The 23,546-nt window shown below is 35.9% G+C and overlaps 2 protein-coding genes across 7 annotated transcripts; one reads left to right on the plus strand and one right to left on the minus strand.

Annotated features, from left to right (window-relative positions):
* Positions 1-1,287: 1,287 nt before the first annotated feature.
* LOC114721129 (agamous-like MADS-box protein AGL19) lies at positions 1,288-7,170 on the minus strand. Of its 5 annotated transcripts, XM_028906945.1 has the most exons (9): positions 6,847-7,170; positions 6,355-6,618; positions 3,469-3,559; positions 2,467-2,519; positions 2,275-2,374; positions 2,017-2,058; positions 1,871-1,912; positions 1,513-1,657; positions 1,288-1,308 (listed from the first exon to the last, which is right to left on the minus strand). In XM_028906945.1, the coding sequence occupies exons 2-8, from the start codon at positions 6,534-6,536 to the stop codon at positions 1,526-1,528; spliced, it is 642 nt and encodes a 213-aa protein (XP_028762778.1). In that variant the 5' UTR covers positions 6,537-6,618; positions 6,847-7,170; the 3' UTR covers positions 1,288-1,308; positions 1,513-1,525. The 5 variants fall into 5 exon arrangements, with proteins under 5 accessions (XP_028762778.1, XP_028762781.1, XP_028762779.1 ...); XM_028906948.1 differs by lacking the exon at positions 1,288-1,308 and having other exon boundaries at positions 1,319-1,648; positions 3,469-3,550; XM_028906946.1 differs by lacking the exon at positions 1,288-1,308 and having other exon boundaries at positions 1,319-1,657; positions 3,469-3,550.
* Positions 5,270-19,190, plus strand: LOC114721125 (ubiquitin carboxyl-terminal hydrolase MINDY-1). 2 transcript variants are annotated; one of them, XM_028906939.1, is made up of 14 exons: positions 5,270-5,276; positions 7,380-7,383; positions 10,089-10,268; positions 12,805-12,923; positions 13,012-13,118; positions 13,203-13,290; positions 14,782-15,868; positions 15,991-16,045; positions 16,169-16,250; positions 16,410-16,490; positions 17,696-17,800; positions 17,875-17,924; positions 18,248-18,353; positions 18,850-19,190. In XM_028906939.1, exons 3-14 carry the CDS (start codon positions 10,091-10,093, stop codon positions 18,928-18,930), a joined length of 2,139 nt encoding a protein of 712 aa, XP_028762772.1. In that variant the 5' UTR covers positions 5,270-5,276; positions 7,380-7,383; positions 10,089-10,090; the 3' UTR covers positions 18,931-19,190. The 2 variants fall into 2 exon arrangements, with proteins under 2 accessions (XP_028762772.1, XP_028762771.1); XM_028906938.1 differs by lacking the exons at positions 5,270-5,276; positions 7,380-7,383 and having other exon boundaries at positions 9,958-10,268.
* The last annotated feature ends 4,356 nt before the right edge of the window (positions 19,191-23,546 follow it).

Genomic DNA, 23,546 nt, shown 5'->3' on the forward strand with positions numbered 1-23,546 from the left:
GACACGTGGAAGATCAGGGATCTGTATCCCGGATTGCAATAATGCAAAAGCTAAACAAACAACATATATATATATATATATATATATATATCCAAGAAACCTAATTTCCGGTCTGCCGGAAAAAAGCCGAATTTTCTGTTATACATGCATACTGAATTCTTCCAGAAATATGTAGCGACAACAAGAGGATGAAACTAAACAAACGAAGTAGTCGTACAAAAAATAGATTGAGGAAACAAATATGGGGGGCAAATTTGTCATATAAATATATAAAGTGCCACTTATAGGGAATATTGACGGAGTCGGCCATGGGAACCGGCTTTTTTTGTTTTTTTTGGAAGTTATGAAGAGCCATTATCTGCAGACAAGGAATTTATTATTGATGCATTCGGTGCCACAATAAAACCAAAAAAAAAAAAGCCTGAATGTCAACACTTTTTTGTATTTACACGTTTCTTGAGACTGGTATTAACAATTTTCGGGATAAAATTTAAGAAAGGATATATTTGTATATATTTGCGTTATATTTATATAGATTGTTATCAACCGCTGATAAGATAAAACACAGATACGAAACTCCTATTTGTTTTAGTTCGGTGCGGAACCAGGCGAATTTCAGGGGGAGCAACGGCGTCGTCTGCTCCCACCTGCTCTGAAAAACCGATTGCACAGCTCGGCTATTGAATGACCTGTGCAATTTTGCTTTTTTTTTTTTTTCTTTTCTAAGAAAAAGAAATCAAAACTCCACGATTTTAAAATATTTTTCAAAAATTAGTTAAAAGATACACAGCTTTATCAATATCAAATCCGTAATTTGCACAAGGAAGATGCCACATAAAGTTGCACTCTGCCATTGTATGGAAGTTAAGTTATGCAAAGCCTTTAAAAATCATTTGCTAATCAATTTTTTAATAATTAATTTATCTCTGGTCTTTTCACAAATGATTTAAACCCATTATATGTAAGTTAATTATCCATAAAAAAGTATTTTCACATAAATCAAGATAAATTCCACTCCCATAATTACTCCACACGTTATAAAATCACATTTAAAATCATAATCTAGTTTTCATCCTATATTCCGCTAAATGGAGGCATGCAGAGGTAGAGCCCGAACTGCGCCCAAAGCTTCGGAGTATTATAGAATGCCATAACCCGTCAATGCTTCCCAGGTCCCAGCCTCGTCACCACGAGTTTTGCGAAGTAGTGAATTTTTTTTTATTTCTTATATTTGTGCCCATGGCCCATTGGTCATCCCGTCATCATTTCGCGCACCATCCTAAACACACACACACACACACACACACAGAGTGCTGGCTCAATAGTAAACAGAAATTATTTGATTTCCCATGGAGAGGCACAACAACAAAAACTGACATCACACATGAAAATTCCCGCAGGTTATTGGGGTGAGTTTTCACTTTTTCAGAGCAGCATTATTAAAATTAAACACAGACATTTAAGCAAAATGAAAGATGAATACATATAAATATGAGTGTGTGTGTGTGTGTGCATGACGTGTGTTTCAAGGCATTCGTCTCTCTGGTGGCCCTATAACCAACTCTGTCTCCACGCCATCCGTTCCGTCATTCCGGTGCTCAACATCCTGCTCTTCAGGCGAATTCCGCCGCCGCAGTTCATCGCCACACTGTGATAACTGACAACGAAATGTTGAGAAAACATTCCAAAAAATATTAATAAGCTCACTTTTACCATTTGAGGTTTCGATGCGTTTTGGGACTTGTCAATATCTATACACATATATATCATGAACATGGAAGAAAACCTGGATTGGTTCCCACTTAGTCAGAGACGCTTCTGCCCAGAAATTTAAGTTTGAATGTATGAGAAGGGGGAAAAGATTTCTCACCTGCTCCCGTAACTCTTCATTTATGTCCAGTAAGCGCTTTTCCTGAAGAATACTCAAACACCGAGAATATAATTTCTAGTAAGCAATCTGAAACATGTATACAAGGAGGAAATTACATACGTGCGCATTGCAAGAAGCAGCATTACCTCTTCTCTTAGCTCCTGGATCTGTTCCTTCAACAGTTGATCCTGAGGCACCATTGTCAAGTGTTTCAGCCTTGGTTTTAAAGTGTTAAATTTGAGGATTAACTATAGCTAGCTCCAACCATTTAGTGAGCTCTATAAATATATATATATATATATATTTATATATATAGAACAGCAATTATGTATACAGTGGATGCTAACAGCCGTAATTGATCTAAAAGCTGACTAGAGGAAATCGCAAGAAGCGATCCAGCGTACCTTTCTTGCCCTAATTTTACTTAAGCTTTGTTCCAGCTGGTTCTCTGTCTGACGTAACTCGTCAATAGAACACGCATCCAAACCATCTCCCAGAAGCTTCCTGCAATCATGACAACCGCCTTGTATATATACTATATAGCTTTACCAATATGAGACCAGCTGCACTTAAGAAAGGGCTGATGGGAAATTAACCTTTTAAGAACTTCAAGATGCTCTATCTTCTTAGTCATGTTAATAGTACCTTCCTTCAAATGCAAGCATGCAAACAACGAATTAGAAGCATTGATCTGTCTCTCACCAATATGCCATCAAATTATGCGTTAAAATCAATCAAACGTGGCGGAGTGAAATGTCTCTTTCATGCCATCGATTTTCAGAAAACGAAGCCAAAGAAGCAACTCTAATTCATGCTGACGTATCAAAGGAGCGAAAAAAAAAAGAAGAGAGAGAGAGAGAGGGAGAGATATTCCATCCTCAAGGAATGCCCTATGGTTTTCAATGGTGAGCGTATCAAATGAACTAATGACGGCACTGTTTATATTCAAATCTTCAAAATACTAGTCGGTAATATTTCATGAGATTGATTTAAACGCAGATCTCGAAAATGCATGCCTTTCTTATCAATCGATAGACAATAGTCACAACACTATATGAGTAAAGAGTCATAAATATATAACCAAATCAACTCATCCATATTTAGCCCTATATTCTACTAATTAAAAGAATAATATTCATCGATAACCGCAGCATAAAATTTGAGACAGTCCTGGCATCCATCTCAATACATCTTTACATTTTACACCTCACTTATCATCTCTTTTTTCAAGGAGATCATTTTCCGGAAATAACATTCAGTACGGCTACCATTTATCTTTTGTCAAATATCTCATCCAGGCCTATACATAAAATTAGGACTCAGCTCCAAAAGGATTTAAAACTAGACAACATAACAGCTATAAGACTAATAATTACATGCTATAACAAAGAAATACCGGCAGCATAATGGTCATCATTATACATATAGGTTTGCTGAAAATGATTTAACTCATGCCATAAAACACATCATTATCTCACTCCAACGTTTATATCCGTTTGACTTTTGCATTCAACAAACTAACCACTTTCATGGGTTGAATATACAGAATCAGATTATAGATCTTCAATAGACGGTTAATGCAAACATGGAAGGCTAACCTGCGTATTTGCCTGGCTTCCTTTGGTGCCCAGACCCCGGTCCTTAACTTTCCTTAGGTAGCGTTCAACCGTTTTATTCACACTGAAGTATCTCCAAGGCAATGGAAAAAGCAGTCTTAACTTTCCTTAGATTTTCTTTTTTATCATACTAAAAATTAAAAAAATGTAGCTGCACGGATCTTGAATTATACAGCACCATTTAATTATGACTGGTATAATTTTCTATAGAGTTTATATTACATGCATAGAGTATAGATATAGATATAGATGCATATGTATTATATGTAGTGTAAGTAATAAGTAATTCCCTATGACACACTGTTATATCGTTAAACATAAAATTATTAAAAAATGATGCAACATACTACCTCCGAAACTAATTATAAGACCTTGTTTGTAGTCTACAAACAGGATCTTATAATTAAGACCAACTATAGTATATGTATATATAAAAGCTTACACCAGGAGGTTTTAATTATATAAATCCAAGAGAATTGGATTTGCATATATTTTTTTAACCTCGCTTATTGCATAACCAAAAGCATGGAAACCACACCCACATATTTAACACCATGTACAAGGTTAACTTTTACCGAATAATAGGGAACAGGAAATGCTGTAAGAAAAAGAGACAGAGTCCTTTATGATTATTTTAGAACCTCAACCACAATAAGATATGGGCGGATAATATAGATTCCTGGAAAAGCAAGGACAGTAGCTCTTATTTTGATACGTATCCACCTTGACTTGAACAGCCAACAGGGTTCCTACTAGTTTAAATTTAAATTTAATTTAATTGGAATTAATAACTTCTTGTGATTAATGAACAATATATCCGAATAGCTAACACATTGCGTTGTGTTCATCTTGATTGAATATTAATAACTGATACTCTTAATTTGCAAATATTTTAAGCTAGGCAGTATTTTTCGAATAATTTGTCACACAGAGTTTAAGGAATTATTATCAACACTTGAAATTTATTTTTATTATTGCTCCATATAACGTGAGGTAATATGGATGACGTTTAGCTAAAAATTTTCAACGGTGCCGTAGCAAAACATATAAACCTAGAATTAAAGACTGAAATGAGACGAGAGTAGTAATTTGAGAACTGAAAAATAGGAATTCGATAAATATATTTGACAGAAATAGAATTTTAGTTTTAATTCGCATATATTGATTATATAATTAAGTGAGTGCTGCTATTGATTACTGATATCGGACGTATTATATCTTTGTTCAGCTTTTTAAAGGCAAGAGTAGGTGGAATTCATTCACAAAATTATTTATTTTATACATCAAATAATCCGTTAATTTGACTCTTAAAATCTTCGAAAGGCCAAAGAGACCCCAGGATTTTCTTATAAGGGTTGAGACTTGAGAGACTGGAAAGGGATTGCGGTCAGGTCAACTAGTAGCTATTCATAGGCCACGTTTGGTAGGAGGGATTGAGGGGGAGGGCATGGGATTGGAGGAGGGATTGGGTGATTTTGTCATGTTTGGTAGGAGGGATTAAAGATTACCAGGATTGAGCAATGCCACATTGGTGGGATTATACAATCCCACCTTCCCCCTTGGTAATGCGTTTGAATCCTGGGACTAAAACACATAAAAGACACAAATACCTATATTACAATAATGTTAAGATAAAATATATATTTTGTTACAGGCTTGAAATATTTTATTTCAGACAGGAATATTTTGTTACAGACTTGAAATATTTTGTTTCAGATAGGAATATTTTGATAACTGTTTGAAGTGAGACATGGATTATCTTACTTGAACTTATATTACAGAAAATTATAGTAAAAAATGTCATTTGCTTCTTATCTTTGATCTTACATATTATTAATTTCAAAACACATTACTAAATTTTAAGAAAATTATAATTTTAAGGACCTAGTGATAACTTTTTCTAATAAAAATTTTATAATTTTAAGAAATTATCAATAATTCATCGGGATAAATTTTAAGGAAGCATTGACTTTTTTTTTACATATAAATTTGTTGGGATACGATAGGAAGCCATTTCTTTAATCTATTATTTATTTATTTATTATTGTAAAATGAGTAAAAATTTAATGTATTTATTTTTAAAACAATATATATGATTAGGCGGTTTCCTTTTTATTAGAAGAGGAGTGTATAAGGTTGGAGTCCTAAGCTCTAAGATACTGAGGGGTATTATAGTCTTTTAATTTTATATATCTTATTATAAATAAAATAAATACATGTATTCCTTCCACACATTACCTCCTACCAAACTTAAAATAAAAACCCCATTTCCAATCCCATTACCATTACCATTCCCAATTCTATTACCATTCCCATTCCATCAAAATCAATCCCTCCTACCAAACATGGCAGAGTAAACATGTGACCCAAAACTTTCAAGACCTTGTAAAGCTGTGTACCTACGTCCTCCTACAATGAAGCTTGGAATTCAACGGCTATCTCCACCTACCGTTTCAAGTTTTATCAGTCCTCACTAAAACTGCTGGTCAAAAAAGTCCTCACTAAAACAGTATGTCTATTTATGACTCTCTTGCTTCTTCAGTCCCTACCCTCGCTCACACTATAATCTGTATGGAAGTAAATCAGTTTCAATTAACCCAACCCTAAAAAAGTTAAATCAGGTGTGGACTTGAAGCAGATTTGACCTACAAAGGGTGAGCTTACAGTACGGGCTACTTGGCATAATAATTGAACCTGGAGCAGATCGATCAATAATATCAAAAGTTAAAAGTTGGTATGATCTTGTCACAGCGATTTCACATATAGCTTATAATTAAATTAAAATCCGTCAAAACCGATAAATAACTTAGTTTTAGTTTTAGTAATACTATTAGGTGTCGTTTTGGGGTTATTACAAGCAGAACGTACCTAGAACTGGCGAACTCAGAAAGCCTGCCTCTGGGCGAGAAGATAATGAGTGCAACTTCAGCTTCGCATAGCACAGACAGCTCGAAAGCCTTCTTAAGCAGCCCGTTTCTTCGCTTGGAGAAGGTGACCTGCCTGCTTGTATCATTTTCTATGCGTTTCATCTGAGTCTTTCCCCTCACCATCGTTTCAGACCTCTGGCCTTCTTAACCCTCAAATAAAACGATTCTCGCAAAAGGCGATTTGATTCTCACTATATATCTCCAACTGAAACGGACAGAAAGAAGTGGGATCTGGTTAGTTGCTTGCGATTTTAGATACGAAAAAACCAATAAAGGCACGCTAGTTTCAAGAAATATTCTAGCTTATTTCTCGCTTGCAAGTAGGAAGAGAAAGTATTTTCAAAATTTTGCTAAAATAAACGCGCAGAGCCCAGATGTGATGGGATTATCAATAACAGGAAGGTAGTAGTAAGCAAATCAAAACTGAACTTGCCTTCAGAAACCAGAAAATAAAATTTTATGGACACTCAAAATGAGCTCATGAAAATGACTAGCTCCGTCTTGGAAACCCTAGGAAAAATCTTCCTGGGGAGAAAACGGTGAAACAAAGCGAAATGGCTGATTGATTGATTGATTGTCTGCTCCAGCCACCCTCCCCTCTTATTCTAATATACAGACTCTAAGCATTATTCCCAGACCACAAATCTGGAGAACTATCGGAAATGGGCAAGTCACAGAACCTAATTTGCTTCCTTCTTTTAGCAAACACCGGAAGAAAAATTCGACCCTTCCCAAATCAAGGAAAAAAGAGAATAAATGCTCACATTCACCAACACGTGAATCGATCCCCGCAGAGAAGCTTTTCCCCAAGTGGAGGCACAATGGCTCGGTGCCATTGGCCGCCGTGACGACACGTGGGTGAAGGCACCGACAACTTAAGCTACCGGTGACAGATACAGGGACAAGAGCGGGCTGCTACAGAGAAACAGCAAACAACTCTGTCGGTTGCCAGTTATTTCGGAGCAGAGAAGTGCCGCAAGGGGTACTGGGGAATGGAAATACTAAAGAAACGCCGGTCCGTACGAAGGCTTGTACACGTCAATGAATTCGTACAATGCGTGGCAGCTTAGAGCCACTCAGGCAGAGCCAGCACATCAGGGAGCCACAGTGTCACGTGTCACCATATGGGTTGTTTGGGGAACGCAATTAATTAATATTAAATTTTGAATATAGGATGTAATTATACTACATTTGAAAATTTTATTCATTTTATTACAGCGGAGTATTTATTGTTGTTATTATTATGATTGCCCCTGCCTGTTAAGTACCCCTCTGCGTCCTGAGTCCTGACTGCTTAGAAGTTAGGACTTAGGACACAGTTTAGCTGGTGTAGGCTGGGGCAAAGTGGAGTCTATTCATTTAGCTTTTTTGTCTTATTTTATTTAAAGGTTAGCTTTCAGTCAGAGAAGCTGAGTGAGGAGTGGCTCAGATTGAGAAATGAAGCGAAAAAGCTTCGATTGTTTGGCCCATTTAACTTAAATGAACTGCAGGTGGACCAAGATGGCCCTCACAAGCACATTTTTGTTGGTCGATTTCTCCCCCGCATCCAATCCATATTGTTTCTGTTGAGGAAATAGTTTTCATGGGAATAAAAATAAGGATCACAATGGAAGGTTTGTTTTGTCCAAACTTCAAATCCCTTTGCTGCTTGATTCTGTTCTCCCTTATTTTCCTTCAGCAACATGGTATTATACGTCCGTACACTTGGGCATAATAGAGAAAAGCTCGTTGCAATTTTGTATTACATAGGGGGTGTTTGGCAAAACCAAAACCTAGGTTTCAGAATCACTTTTCCGCAAACGAGGTAACCTCCTCCACATATTTACTTCGTAATCCGTAAAAGCACTTCTGAAACCATGGTTTGGTTTCTATCCAAACACCCCTATAGAAGTGGTTATAAGAATATACTCGCGTGGCTTTAACGAGCTCACAAGTTTGGTACAAGTGCTGGACGGACGGTTTGGGCTAGCTCGTTCTTAAAAGTGCCAATGGGCAGCCTATTAGTGTTAACCCACAATTTTTGCCTCGTTTTTCTGCATTCAAAACCATAAAAACTTGAATTCATATCTATTGTCTACAATTTTAAGAATAGGATGGTGTTTCAATCTTGGCTTAAACAGAAGATAAAAGCACACAACACAGTGTGGAGGTCTATGGTATACATGCATGCATTTTAATTATATCAGGGATAATATTTTAATCGCCACCCTTCTTCTTTTGTGCGTTTTATACCTGCGGTGCCGTTTTATCACTCCTAGCCGTGGTTGACCCGTTCCCCCGATCATAAACGGAAGATTTCGGGCCCCAAAAAAAAAAAAAAGGATCATAAACGGAAGAAACTCTCTTACTCTTGTCGCGTAATGAAGGGATAACAAGTTTGTGGCTCTGATAATCCCCGAGTTGATACTTTCCCCACCCCAGCTAGCATAGTAAACCCTGCTTTGGTGTTAGTTTAGTAATTAAACACGTGTTCATCCATTTTCAATAAAAAAACAAAGATCGTGGATTGGATGTTCTGGGATGAAGATGAACATGACGAGGTTACGTAACTGAGGAAATGCAGGCGGTGGGTGTGAGAAGGTACGTAATGGAATAAATTGTATTTATTCAGCATAAAAATCATTACGCTCATAGTTATCCTATTGCATCTGACTATTTTTAATTTTATTTAGATTTATGTGATAAAATTAATCCAAGTATATGTGGAATGAGACTCACACAATTAATTATCAGCATCATTTTCTTAGAAATTACTACACTCAGTCCTAAATATAAAAGTTAATTGACTAATTTGAGTAGATTAAGAAAATAAATTAAGTTAGTTATTTGTAATAAATAGGTGTTGTCTTTCTTAAAATATCTTTGTTAATCAAGTTTATTGGCTAGAACTATTATTATTAGAAGGATTATCTTAAGAAAGAATTGATAAATATGAGAGATAAAGTGAATTTGGGTTTTATATTTAGAATCAAAATAAAAGTCAAATGAAGTCTTATATTAAGGACCGGAGGTATTATAAGTACGAGGACTAATGCCTATAATCAAAAAAACTGTAAGGATCAAATTAAAAAACAACAAAAAATCTACTTAAAAATCAATTGAAAATATTAGTTTTTCGTTAAAAAAAAATTCATATCATTCAATGGATCAAATTTTAATGGGCGAACGAAATGAACATGTTGCCTTTTCCATAGTTCAATTTCCTGGGCTCACCAAAAAGTTTTCTTGGCCCATAAGTCTTTTTGGTACAGGACCCATATGCATTGAAGAAGCCTTGAATAACAAATCTGGACACAGATGGGCCTAAGTGTACATCTTGATATAGATGGCCCATACCATATGCGCTTATCCTTATTCATTTGGCTCGTTATAATAAAAAAAAAAAACCGAAAAATTGCGTCGGCCATTATCGGCTGCTTAGGGTGAAAGTAATTAGTAAATACCAGCGCTGTTCTTGCTTTCTGGAAATGGGAAGTTAAAGAACTAAATAAAATGCGATACAAATTCCCATTGACATTGCCGTCAGCACTCAATAAAGTTTACTCCGTCGCCATTTTTCTTTTAATTTTCTGTTTTCTTTAATCCTAATTGGCCCACTCATCGCTGTTCTCTACCTAAGGACAACCCACGAACGTGAACCATCGTCTTCATCAGGCCGGAGAAAAGCTCTCTCAGTAATGGCGTCGTCTACCCCTAACGATGAGCAGAGGGATCAGGAGCAGGAGCAACCACAGCCGCCACAGCCGGAGGCATCCAAAGAGTTTATGCACAAGACCAAAACGATTCAGTTTCTTGGACGCACCACTCCAATCGTTCTTCAGAATGAGAACGGTCCCTGCCCTCTCCTCGCTATCTGTGAGGCTTTCTTCCATCTTCGGCTCTTCTATACATGTTTCTTTCTTTTTATTGGATTCTGAAGGCCCTTGTGCGGTGGTGTCTATTTCATAAGAAATTGAAATGTTTGAACGTTAGCTTCCTCCTCCATACCTCAATTACGCTGTAGGATTTCATTTCTTGGCACCAGGACGTATTGGTGCTCATTTATGAATGGTTGAGTGAAGTAGCAATATTATTCTCTGAGGGCGGCCGATTGATCTTAGTTGAAAGATTACTTATTTCCATGAAGGTCTTCCGTTTCCCGGCGTTATTTTATTTATTTTTACTGTCATAATCACTGTTGATTAAAGGCCAGTGCTCCTTATCGCATCGCATCCCATCCCTATTCATTTACCAACAAACATTGATGGTTTGACCTCAGGAGAGTGTCTGATTTTCTCCTCCAGTCATACTGAAAAGATCATCACAAAGGCAGGTGAAAAGAAGAAACTAAAGTTGAGCCTACCCCTAAGTACTTGAGATTGGTAATACAAATACAATACTTGGGAGAGAACTCACGTGTTCTATTTCAATTGTCGAAAGTCATTGTATGATAGCAAATTTCTTGTTCACCTTTACTTTCTTTCAGTCACATGTTTCCTCAATATTACAATGTCATTTTGATACAAAATAAGAGCGTTAGTTAAGATAGTTATAGGAATGGGTAGTTAATAGCTGTTGGATGTGCGTCCATATAAGGCATGAGGAAGTTTTGTGATTCAGGCTATAAGAATTGAGTTCAGTTTTCTATTTCTCTACCCTCTATCCGGTCCATCTGTCTGTCTGTCTATTTCTTCTCTTCTCTCCTTGTATTTCCTTCTGTCCTCTTCTTTTGTAACTCACTCTTGGTCTTCATCGGCCAAAATGGACCCCAATGAAGGGAAAGTTCATCAAGATTCTAGGGAAATTGCAGATTTCAAACTTTAGTAGTACAAGGAATGGTGTTGCTATCATCGTTGATGAAGAGCGGAAGTTAAAGGGATTGAGGACATAATCATATCTTTAATAATTATTGCTAGGAGGGATACTGTCAACATTATCAGTGCTTGTGTAATCAAGTGGCGGCAGAAAAACATCTTAAGAAAAGTTTTGGGAAGCCACGGAGAGGTTGGTTCAAGGCATATCACTTGATGAAGATATTTCTATTGATGGGGATTTTAATAGATATGTCGATGAGGAAGCGGGAGATTATGTGGTGGTTTTGGTTTTAGGAAGCTTCATTATGAAGGACAATCTATTTTTGATTTCTTCTTGACATATAATCTTAAGCTTGTCTATACTTGCTTTAAGAAGTGGGAGGAGCATTTAATCACATTCAAGAATGGAGCCTCAAAGTGACATATTGACTTCTTTTTGGTAGGAATCCTACAAAAGACTTTGTAAAAATTGCAAAGTGATTTCTGGGATAGTCTGACAACACAACATAGGATCCTACGCCTTGTTGTGCATATCAAGAGTAAAAAGCAAAAGCACCAACAGGTTTTAAATCCAAGAGTTATGCGGTGGTAGTTAAAGGGAGAGAAATGAGAGAAATCTTTTAGAAGAAGGGGTTTGGGAGTCACAAGGAGATGCTAACATCATATGGAAGGAAATGACTAAAAGGGTTTAGAAGGTTACTAAAGTAATTTTGGGAGGATTAAAAGGTCCTGGATAGAGAGATAAGGAGTGTTGGTGGTGGAGAAGCCAATTGGAAAGCAATTACAATTAACATTCTGGTCTAGTACCCAAACCCCAATCGAAGAACCCATGGATGGATCTTGATAACAAGAATTTGTTAATTAAAGGAAGAAAATAATAATTTTATTATTTTATCGAAGGATATTTTAATCATTACATTACTCTATCTTTTTATTTACAATTATAAATCAATTTTTTTAACCAAACATAAAATGAAATTATGTTCCTATTCCTTTCATTACATATCGAATATTCTTTTCTATTAATTTCTATAGAATCTATTTCCAGCAACTAAACAGGATCTGAGTTTTATCTTAAGCTGATTCTTTCTTACACCATGTGTGCGGTCGAAGGCACTCCCATCAATACCTTCGGCACTGCAGAGAAGCACCAAGATGCTTCAATGCCTCCCACTAACTCCACCCCCCCCCCAAAATAAATAAATAAATAGAATTATTTCATGAATTTGGATATAATCACACTCATGTTTTGTGTTAATGCATGAATGCGGCCAACCTACAACATCTGAAACTTTAATTCAGAAGAGGGACGTGCAAAGAATTACAAGGATTACAAATATGTCTATTTTAAAAAACTAATGTAAACTACATGGACCAAAAAATTAACTTTTTCCTTTAATTTTTCTTGTTCTTTAGCAAAAACTAGCTCTCTTGGATGATAATTTAAAACTTAGAATCTATCCATGTTGGGCATTGGTTGTCTTACTTTTGTAGTTCATTTGGTTTTTCATTCCCTTCTGCATTACTCTTTCATTTGATTTTTCTTACCCCTCTGCGTTACTCTTATTAATGGTAGTTTGTATGTCATGTGGCTGCAGGTAATGTTCTTCTGCTAAGAAACCACCTGAATTTAAGTCCAGATGTTGCTGAAGTTTCCCAGGAGAAATTGCTGTCACTGGTTGCTGAACGGTTAATTGATTCTAACAGTAATGTGAACGTAAGAATTGATAAGTTTAGTTTGTGATTGTTTGTGATCTGACTATTGTTGTGTAGGTTGCTTTGACAACTTTTCTTTTTGCTTGTAGAATAAAGACGCAGGCTATGTCAAAAATCAGCTGCAGAACATTTCTGACGCAATTGATTTGCTTCCAAGACTTGCTACAGGCATTGATGTAAATATAAAATTTAAGAGGTTAGTTCCGTTGACTTCTTTGCCAGTCATTTGGTTTAATCATCCATGGTGATATTCTGATAAAAGATTGCTTAGTAATTGCAGAATAAATGATTTTGAGTTCACTCCAGAATGTGCTATATTTGATCTGCTGGACATCTCATTGTATCATGGCTGGATAGTTGATCCTCAGGTAAGCTTTTCCGTTTTGCCTGTATGTATAGCAAGTAGCTGTCTTGTTTTTCTCTGAGCACTGATGATTAGATTGCTGTGCTAATGTTCTAGATACATTCTATTAATCCGCATGTTTATACATGCCATTGGCTGGCACCTGACTTTGTTCCTGATTTTGGGGCCTCTCATCATGAGCTTATCCTCTGTCCTTTGTGGCAAGAACTTTGTTGCTATTTTTGAACTCAGCAGAGTATGATTTTGGAAGTTACTTTTTTATCCCTATAGTTTCATTCAGTTTTTAAATTATTCACTATAATTTAAAATTTTGTAATTTGGTCGTCATAGTTTTGAAAATTTTAATTTCTCTTTCACCATTACTTTACTTCCATGAAATAGTTCAAATTGTGTATGCTAGGTTGTTAAGATAATATGTGGCTGACCATGTTAACAAAACATAATAGTCTCAGAAGTTTAATGGCAGGAACTAATTTCATATTTTAAAATTTTTTTAACTATTAGGAGAATGATTAAAAGCTTTCTTGCTTCATCAAAAAAAGGATAAGCATTCAATCACAACAATTTAAATAACAGTGACCAAATTGAAATTTCATTTAAAGTAGAGGGACCAAAAGAGTAAATTTTTCCTCTTATGTAGTTCTCTCATTTTAAAGACATTTTCTTAAACGTTTATACCAGAAACTTCCTCTTCCATACATGGAAAATATGTTATATCTGCAAGATGGAGTGACAGTGGCATGTTTGTGCTGCATCTTAGATCGATAAACCTCCATAGATTAAACGGTTGTAGAATCTCAAGTCTTCTGAATTCTATCTTCATGTTGGCTCTAGAGGTTTCGTTAGTTTTTGATCAATAATTCTGTGATTTTGTTGGTTCCTGTGGATATCCAATTCCTGAGGGACTTTTCTTAAACTATCATTTGAGTGTTCAAGGTGTTAACGTTATGTCTCTCTCATTCTCTGTGGGGATTATTTGGTGTCCAAAATGTTTCTCAGAGATCAGAAGAGTTCAGAATAAAAATAGCTCAGGGAAGGGTCATGGATAGCCTAAGATCGGGGAGTAATTTTGTTGAGTTTTGAATTTTAAGCATGGGGAAATATACTATAATTTCCCTGGTATTGTGGATTCTATGCAAGGTTTGCAGTACGGAATGGCAAATCAAGGTTCTTGAAACCTTCACGGCTTTATTGGTCAGATTTTAGTTGAGTGAATTATGTAACATGTCCCATAGCAAATGGTGAGCATTTGTTTGTTTGCTTCTCTGTCATTTGTTTCTTTTACAAGTAATCTTTTTTCATGTGGAATACTTTGAATGTGACTGTGTTCCTAGTTAGCCTATTTGTTACCTTACCCAGCTTTGCCAACTCCTTTGCACTACAGCTAGACCTTTTTTTGTACTCTGATGTCATAATATATTTATAAAATCCATTTATTTTTTCATGATGTGTTGGTTTGAATTGATACTAAAACCTTTGTGTGCGTATGAAACAGGATTATGATTCGGCTAATGCTATAGGTTCCAAGTCCTATAATGCTCTTACGGGGGAGCTTGTTGCTCTTGAAACAAGAAACATGGAAGGTCAGCACAGGAATAGTCCTGAAGAGGATTGCGTTGATTTTGTGGCTGCAACAACTGCAGCTCTTGGTGTTCCTTCTCCAAGCCTCTCAAAAACCAGGTCCTTTGATGATTCTCCACGTTCTGTTTCTGATCAACAAATGCTCAGGAAAGGGGATCTTGAAGAAGAGGCAGAGCTATTGAGAGCTTTGAAGTTATCTGAGGTTGATTCAATAGCATCAGTAAGCAATGCTGCGGAGGGTCATGTAAATGGAACCACTATGTCTGTGAGTATAGATGATGATACATGTAACAAGGTTATTGCCGTAAACTCTGGAGATGAGTTTGGAAAGAAAATTCATGCTGAGAACAATGACTCTCGTGAGCCAGCACCCCTCATCCGTGATGATTGCATTTGCACTGCTTCTGATAATGATAGCGCTGAGCAGATAGCTTCTGCACCTACTATGGGGGAAGTGGCCAATTTATCTAATAAGACCGATGGGGTAAATAGCCTTGATCAGTTGACCCATATGGGGCCCAAAGAATCTATTAATGAGAATAAGAACACTCTTGATACGTCTGTTCGGAAGGAAAGTGAACCTCTCCTTTCTTCTGGAAAAGGTTGCGTTTCTTCAGTTGAGAGCCACATGGATCTCTCAGAAGGGGGTGGAAAGGTTCACAATCAACCCTATGTGACGACTAATGATTATGGAACTGCTGATGAATCCCATGAACATGATCCCAAAGGATTATCATGCTTATCTGCAACTGATAAAAATTCAGAATCATCTAGTGGCAGGGTTCAGCAGACTGATGTCTCTGAAGAAGCATTGTCTTCAAGCATTGATGGGAGCGAGCCCATATATGAAGGAGAGGAATGTGTACTGGATAAAGGGAATGCAAACTTTCAGGATAATGAACCTGTCTATGAAGGTGAGGTGGTGCTTGCAAAACAAGCAGACAAGGGCACTACTGCGCACTCTGATGCCAGAACTAAGGATGAAATTACACCTCAACAAGGTCTGTGTTAGCTGTTATACATTAGGGCGATGTAGGATTCTTGTTAAACTATTTCTGTTTTCATATAGTTATATGTATATATATCGAAGTAAGAAACATCTGTTTTTGTTTGATTGTCTCAGGGGAATTGATCAGGAGCTTCTTGAGGAACAATGCCAGTCAGTTGACATTTTATGGGTATGTTACTGTGTTGTCCTCCAGTTCTAATCTCTCCAAATTATGCCTATGAATGCATATGTTTTCTTCAATGGCTATGATGAAGTTTCTTTATATAAATTAAAAATATAAATGCTTTTGCAGCCTTTTCTGTTTACAAGAAGGCCTTGAAGAACGTGAGTTATGTGTTTTTTTCCGTAACAATCATTTCAGCACCATGTTCAAGGTCAGTAAAAAACTTTGATGGCTCGTGTTTGGTGATTTGGTCATTTGAATTTGCTGATAAGAATTAAGAACATTTTTTGTCAGTCATAAAATTTCTTTAGTTTATTATAATATATAATCTGCCAGTTCAAGAAATATATAATACCTATCTGTATTACAGTATGAGGGTGAGCTTTATCTTCTAGCTACAGACCAAGGGTACATAAATCAACCTGATTTGGTGTGGGAGAAACTGAATGAGGTAAAATTCTTATCTCCGTGATCCTTTCGTCTGACTTTCTATCAAAATTTCTTTTTTCTTCTCTTTTCGGCGGTTGTTTTCTTTTTTGGGGGGGCGGGGGGTTGGGGTTGCTGGTGTGCAGTTCCAGATTTTGGTCAAAATACACTATGACTCTGATGCTTGTGGTAGTTATAGTTCTTTGTTCATACAAATTTTGACATGTTCAATATTTATATGTTGGAGACATGCAAAGTTTGCATCTCGGTGGCCTGAGCTTCATTTGTGTACTTATGACAGAATTTCAGCGGTTTTCCTGTATGTAAAATAACCCTAAACCCTAAACCATATGGAGAATCTTTCGTTTATTCCTCTGTTTATTTTACAGTCTTTTTGTGTCTTTGGCGTTGCTACGGAATTTCTGTTGCCATGTCTTCACTTATGTGGATTGGGAAACCCTTACCAAAAGCTGGCTAATAATGTGAGAGAATCACTCTACTTAAATACTCTGCAGAGCATCTATCAATTAGGCCTTAAAGAGATATGACTTCTTAGTGGCTGCACTTTATAACACTTCACTTGGTGACACTTCACCGACTTCCTTGCAAGGTAAAACTCTTCACAAGTCAGAACCCTCCTTATGTAGCCCTTTTTGAAACCATCTATCACTAGCTCTAATGCCAATGGTGGGTACTCAACTGGGATAGAAAACCTTCCCCCATAAACTGGTTATTGGGAAAACAACCACTCAAATGCCATACAGCATCTTACTTAATGTGGGATTAGGCATCTCATGCTACCTTAGCCTTCATCAATAGTATTATTATAAGGATCACTTCGAGAAAACAATCTCAACAATGCTAAGAGATTTCTAGGATTATTTAACTGAACACCAAATTTCTTATTTGTGACAGTGCCTATTATTAAAATAATTTGCTGCAAAAAAGAAATGTTGCAGCCTGGTTAATTTCCTCTAATTTCTGCTTTTTATTTGGAGCTCCGAATAACCGCTTCTCTTTAGACACATGAATTCTACTGCTGCAGAAGGGACCTCTGGTCACCGGACAAGTACCTCCAAAAAATCAGAAAGCACTTATAAACTTGCTCAACAGATAGGCTAAAAGCTTGCTGTCTGAATCAGAGAGACTTGGACATGAATGGTTTAATTACATATATTCTGAATTGTTTTGGATAACAATATATTAGTTTCGTTTGTACTTGTATTGCAGGTCAATGGTGATACATTGTTTATGACTGGTAATTTCAAGGAATTTAAGGTAGAGAGTCAAGACAATAACCCTTGGGACGAGCATAATGCTGTGACCAGTACTGCTGTATGTATTTTCTTTAAAAGTACACATCTAAGCTTACTCTTTCCTTGATATTAACATAACTTTACATGTTTCAGGATTATCTTGCCAGCATAAATAGCGCAGCACAGGCAGGCTTAAATATTAAGTAATTTTTCCAACTGACTTCTGCTACACACACGTGCGCGCGTTTTTAATTAACACCATGGAAAACATTTATAATTTATACTTTATAAAGTTTTTCTTGTTTGTACACCTTGGCTTCTTTGTACCATCCATGACTATGTTAGATAATATTTCATTGTCATTGGCATGGATGGTTCGCTTGAAACACTATATTCAATTGATTATAACTCATTGGTTTAGGGAAAAAATGCATCTTTTCTTCTCCCCCAAATTGAAACCTGTTATTGTTCTCAGGGGTATTTATTGATTTAAAACTTACACAGATCTTAACTGTAATTGTAATAGTTCGGATCTGCAATTAGCAATAGCCTTGCAACAACAGGAGTTTGAGCAGCCGCCACCTCGTCAGAATTCACAGCAACCATCCTCCAGACTGGTCACAGGTCCCCAGGTAGATCTAATTTGTTTTCCAGTTGTTTGGCGGGTCCAATAGCTGGTGTTTCTAATTCTTTGTTGAGGAGCCGTTGTGATTGCCTATTGTTTGTTGCGTTGAGTTGATGTTAGATGCCTATATACGGATATGTGTTCAATAGAGATTGAATTTATGGGCACTACTTCAAGTTTGGATGTTCTGCGGTTTGATCTAGTGCAATCTCACATACGTGAGCTGTGCACACTTGTATTGATTATCTAATACTCTTCTGGTCTAAATGTAAGACTCATTTTGTGGTGTAAATTATACTATAAAATGGGTTTTACATCTAGACTGTAGGAGTTGTTCGTAATTTTGACTATTTAGACTGCTGCCTTTGTTTCTTTCAAATCCCTGGCAAAAAAATGTACGAGAGAAAAACTCTTCACTGTTGGTATTTTTCTTTCGGGCTCTATATTATCGATATCAATTCCAAGATCTTTTATCTGACAATGCTAACGGATGCTACTTGCAGGCACCAAGAAACAGCGAGAGGCATTCATCTTCCTCTTCCAAGGCCGAAGGAAAGTCAAAAGAGAAATGTACAGTGATGTGAATATCATAAGCGAGAGGAGTTATAGAAGATTAGAAACTTGCAGTTCTTAATGCTTGTCTTGATGCTATTCTATGCCGTCAGAGCAACGCCATTCATCATGTATGTGATTGGAGCAATGTTTCTTCTGTAAATAGAAGTATTATAGTATACCTCAGCACTAGATCTTTTGAACTTGTGACCCCAAATCTGAACTCTCCACCGGTTTTGCTTGTCTGGACTAACCGCCACAATGAACGTTTCTGTCAGCTTTCTGCCAATAACTTCTACGCAGATTTTACCGCTTTTAATAGGGAGGAAAGAAGGCCTAAACCCCCCCCCCCAAAAAAAAAAACCCTCTTCCCAGAATTGTCATTGCATGTCTCTGTACTCTCGCGGTAACCTGTATGATGTAAAAAGCCACAGATTCTAATGTAGATTTTAGACTAGATTAGGTTTGATTAGATTAGGTGTCGTCGTTTTCAACCTAAAGGTCAGATAGTGATGGGATATGAAAAGCGAAAACATTGTATGAAGATAAAGAGAAAAAGCGACTCGTATCTGGAGTAATATTTTGCTGGATATCTTATTCGTATGACCTCCTTTTTTAAAATGCTAATGTAGCCATGCCATTCGTCACTGTGAGGGAATTTTAAAATTTTGTAGTTGGCCACACGAAATGCAAGAATCCAAATAATTTATATAAATAAATAGATGAGGTTTTTGAATATGCTTTAATATAGAGAAGGCGACAAGGCAAATGAACAAGTATTGATTAGTATTTGTCTGTAGAGTGTATGTATGCGCATTATCTTGACGAATCAAAGGAATTTGAGTGGATGGATTCATCAAGATTCCGAGTTAAGAATATTAATAATTGAGTCGTAATTTCTTACGTTCGAATTGAAATTATTATGTATATTACTCCTATGAGTTATGAGAAGTATACTACCCAACCAACAAGTGTTGATTCAAGTAGGGTGGACTTGAGCACCTTAAACATCATGCCCTGAGTTTGATTCTTGGGACGGTGTATATGAAAAAAATACTGTTAGGAATGGTTTTCATTACGGCGTCTAACAATATCCCGATAAATTAGTATCTTACCGTTAATGTAGGAGGATACCGTGGGCAACTAAAAAAAATACAAGTTATTTATAGGGCAGTTTTGTGGGTTTAAATCTAAAATATGGATCATTTTTCAAAATTATTTAAATCATTAAATGCCTTTTCTTTAAATAAAAAACCTCACGCTAGTCTTTTTTAATACCAAAAAAAAAACCTCTTGCTACTAGTTCAACAAGAAAAAGAGGGAATTTTTCATGGAATGAGATAAACCACTTAATTAACGACATCTAAAAAATAATTAAAGTTTTGACACAAAATTATTGACTTAAACTATCTTTAACTAATTTTTTTTAATATTTAGGTAAGTATATATTGATAGCATATATTTATCATAGGAAGAGTGGTGTTTTGAAAAAGGAGATACTTAAATCAAGTTTTTTATACCCATTATATCAAATTTTCCATTTACACATGGCTGTGTATATTTATAATTAAATGTTAATATTGCAAAAATAAAACACTAAAAACTTAAAATAGATACAAGAATGAAAAAATGACCAGAAAAAAAAGCTGAAAATTTATAAATATCAAATAAAGAATGTCAACAAAATTTTTTTACCATTTGCAAATTCAGTGTCAACACCAAATAAAAGGGAGGAGATACTCTCAGAATCATTCATTCTCCTTTTCTTCTCAGAATCTCATATTTATTGTTGGATTAAATAATGGATGGTTCAAATTTATACTTTATAAAACTATTATTATAATATTACATAAATAGGAGAGAAAAAGTGGACATCCACTTTTTAAAATATCAAATCTGAATCATTTATTATTTGATCTAATGATGAAAATGAGATTTTGAGAAGAAAATGAGAAAAATGGATTCTGAGAGGATCTAGTCCCCAAATAAAGTGTTGTTACCGAAGGATATAATAATTTTCATTTTTTTTTTTGGTTATTCTCCTTACTAGAAATTTGATGAAAAAAAGTAGGAAGTAGTTCTGTCAGAATAATTTTGGCCTGTTTCCCGCAATTAAACTCGTTCCAGGCTAATGTACGTTGCTTTCACGCGGGCCTACGCCCCACAAGGCACAAGCTATGGTGTGCGATCACGAAGATAAAACAAGAGAAGGAGGATCCAATTAAAGCACCGACAACCAACCAAAGCGTCGCAAGGTTAAATTCAGCAAATTGTTGTTGTTTAGTGCCATTGTTTCAGGAATGGTGAAAGCACCGGATGATTATTAGAATTCATTTTAATAAAACAAAGTTCTAATGGCTGAATTAATTGATTAATAGAAAAAGTGGGATTTGGATGATGAGGAGAAAAAAGAAAGAAATAGTGGGAAATTAAAAAGCGTAGTTGCTTATTGGGAGTGATGGGATGGCATCTCTGATTAGTGATTATCACATCACTCCCCAGTTGCGTTTGCTTTCTGCTTTGCTTTGCTTGGCCTCGTATTTGTCTTTTGAATTAAATCCGTGTTGATGATAAGGGGGACCACTTCTTGTGTACAGTGCAGGGGCTTCATTTTTTTCTGCTGAAGAACACGACAAATCTCCAGCTGTGATGGTGACCCAGCTGCTTAATTCCGTCGACCACCGCCATCACCTGCGACGGTTTCTTTTCTCGAAGACTACGTCCTATCTTTTACTGTTGCTTTTTCTCCTCCCTGGCCTGTTCGTTCTCATTAATTAATGCTCTGTCATGTTTAAATTATTAGGGTTTCTAAATGCATGCAGCTCGATCACCTCACGCAATGTATATTTTAATCTTTTGTAGTCAGTTTCTCAAGGTGCGAGACGGTTATAATTTCCTCAATCAGATGCCACTTCTTCTTCATCGATTTGCATCAGAGTCTAATCAGAACTGTAAGCACAACTGCGATGAAAATGGCTTTCAGGTAAACATTTCAAGAAGAAGAAACTCAGAGCCCCATTCACCCAATGGTTTAAAAAAAAAAATTAAAATTTCCTGTTTTATTTGAGATTGGGGGTGGGGATATAAGTAAATGCCTTGAATCCTTATTAATAAATAATATATATATATACACACATATATTGGTATGAATATCAGTTGGAGAGGGAATACCAGAAAACGTCTGGAGAAAACGACGTCGGACCCTACCACTTCATCTGGTTCACAGGATTTCTTGTTTCTGTGCACCGTGCGGGTGAAGCTATTCCATGGAAGCATCAGACGCAAGTTTGGCTTTTGTATTCCACATTTATGAATTTGCACCATTAAGTGTTCCTTTCACGTTCATATTTGGCCTTCTTTTTCCTTTTCTTGTTGGCTAACATATAATTATGATTTTTAACTCCTCAAGGCAAACGTGTGTGCATGTACTCCTTCCATTCTTATACTACTATATAATTCACTCCAACTAACTCATTAGAACCGAAAAGAGACAGTTAAATTATTAACGCTGCTTTTAAAAAATTCAATTTATATATGTTTTAATATAAAATCACTTAGGATTGTTGGAATGATTTATCAGCAGCTTTTTAATCGAGATCTACGAAGTATAAAATAACTATAAGAGAAAAATTTTGTCTCGACTCACATGAAACATACTTATAAGTATTTATATAAATAATTCCAAATAAATACTCTTCCGGTCCTTATTATAAGACCCAATTTGATTTTTTATTTGGTCCTAATTATAAGACCCAATCCATTTTCTCTCTTATATTTATGCATTTGTTTCCAAGAGAATCCTTCTAATAATGATAGTTTTAGCCAATATACTTAATTAGCAAGGATATTTTAGGAATAATAACACTTATTTATTATAAATAACCAACTTAACTTACTTCCTTAATCTCCTCAAATAAGTCAATTGGGTCTTATAATTAGGATCGGAGGAGTACTTGTTAAAAAAGGCCGTCAATATTTTAATTATTTTTAGAAGATAATTTATATATAGAACTAGAGGAAGAATATATGAATATATGCACACATACTCCATATATTTCTCGGTGGAAGCAAACCTAAATCATAACTGGACAAATTTTCTATATACGCGAGACATTGCTTAGAAGCCTATCTGGTTTGGGGATTTTGGATAAAACGCTTCCTAGTTTTCAACGCTACCACCCACACTTGAAACAAAAGTAAAGCGCCTACATTCATTTCATTTAATTTTAATTTGCTCATACCGCTTAATTTTAATTTATTTTTTTTTTCTCTTTTTTTTCTAATCTTTTTAGGTTCAACCACCATGTACCCACCACCAATTAAGCAACTTCTACAGTCCCTACCGCATATATATAAATAACCACTTATCTCTACCCACACTATATTATATTTTATTAATCCTCAAATCCGAATCTTTTGTTGGTCACATAAAGAATAACAATTAATTATAATACATCGATTGATTTATGAAAATAGACATAGTTGGAGGGATGTGACAAATACAAGAAAATCTTGAGACGGTGGTGGGTGACAATGGCAATATTGGGATCGGTGCTCCCAATTATAGGCCTTACCTGAATGGTGCTATTAATTTAATCTAATTAAACCCTTTAATTACACATTTGGTGGTGATGTGTCACCCTTTTTT

This window comes from Neltuma alba, unplaced genomic scaffold, assembly GCF_004799145.2.
Source record: "Neltuma alba isolate B1F8T4 unplaced genomic scaffold, ASM479914v2 tig00012011_pilon, whole genome shotgun sequence".
In the NCBI taxonomy this organism is placed as follows: Eukaryota; Viridiplantae; Streptophyta; class Magnoliopsida; order Fabales; family Fabaceae; genus Neltuma; species Neltuma alba.

Bases quoted from the DNA above. Each gene is read 5' to 3' on its own strand.
- LOC114721129 (XM_028906945.1), bottom strand. From the start codon at position 6,536: ATGGTGAGGGGAAAGACTCAGATGAAACGCATAGAAAATGATACAAGC. The intron at 3,560-6,354 runs GTACGTTCTGCT...ATTGCCTTGGAG, and splicing joins TCTGAGTTCGCCAGTTCTAG to ATACTTCAGTGTGAATAAAA. The intron at 2,375-2,466 runs GTTAATTTCCCA...TCATGATTGCAG, and splicing joins CATCTTGAAGTTCTTAAAAG to GAAGCTTCTGGGAGATGGTT.
- LOC114721125 (XM_028906939.1), top strand. From the start codon at position 10,091: ATGGCGTCGTCTACCCCTAACGATGAGCAGAGGGATCAGGAGCAGGAG. The intron at 16,251-16,409 runs GTCAGTAAAAAA...TCTGTATTACAG, and splicing joins ATTTCAGCACCATGTTCAAG to TATGAGGGTGAGCTTTATCT. The intron at 17,801-17,874 runs GTATGTATTTTC...TACATGTTTCAG, and splicing joins ATGCTGTGACCAGTACTGCT to GATTATCTTGCCAGCATAAA.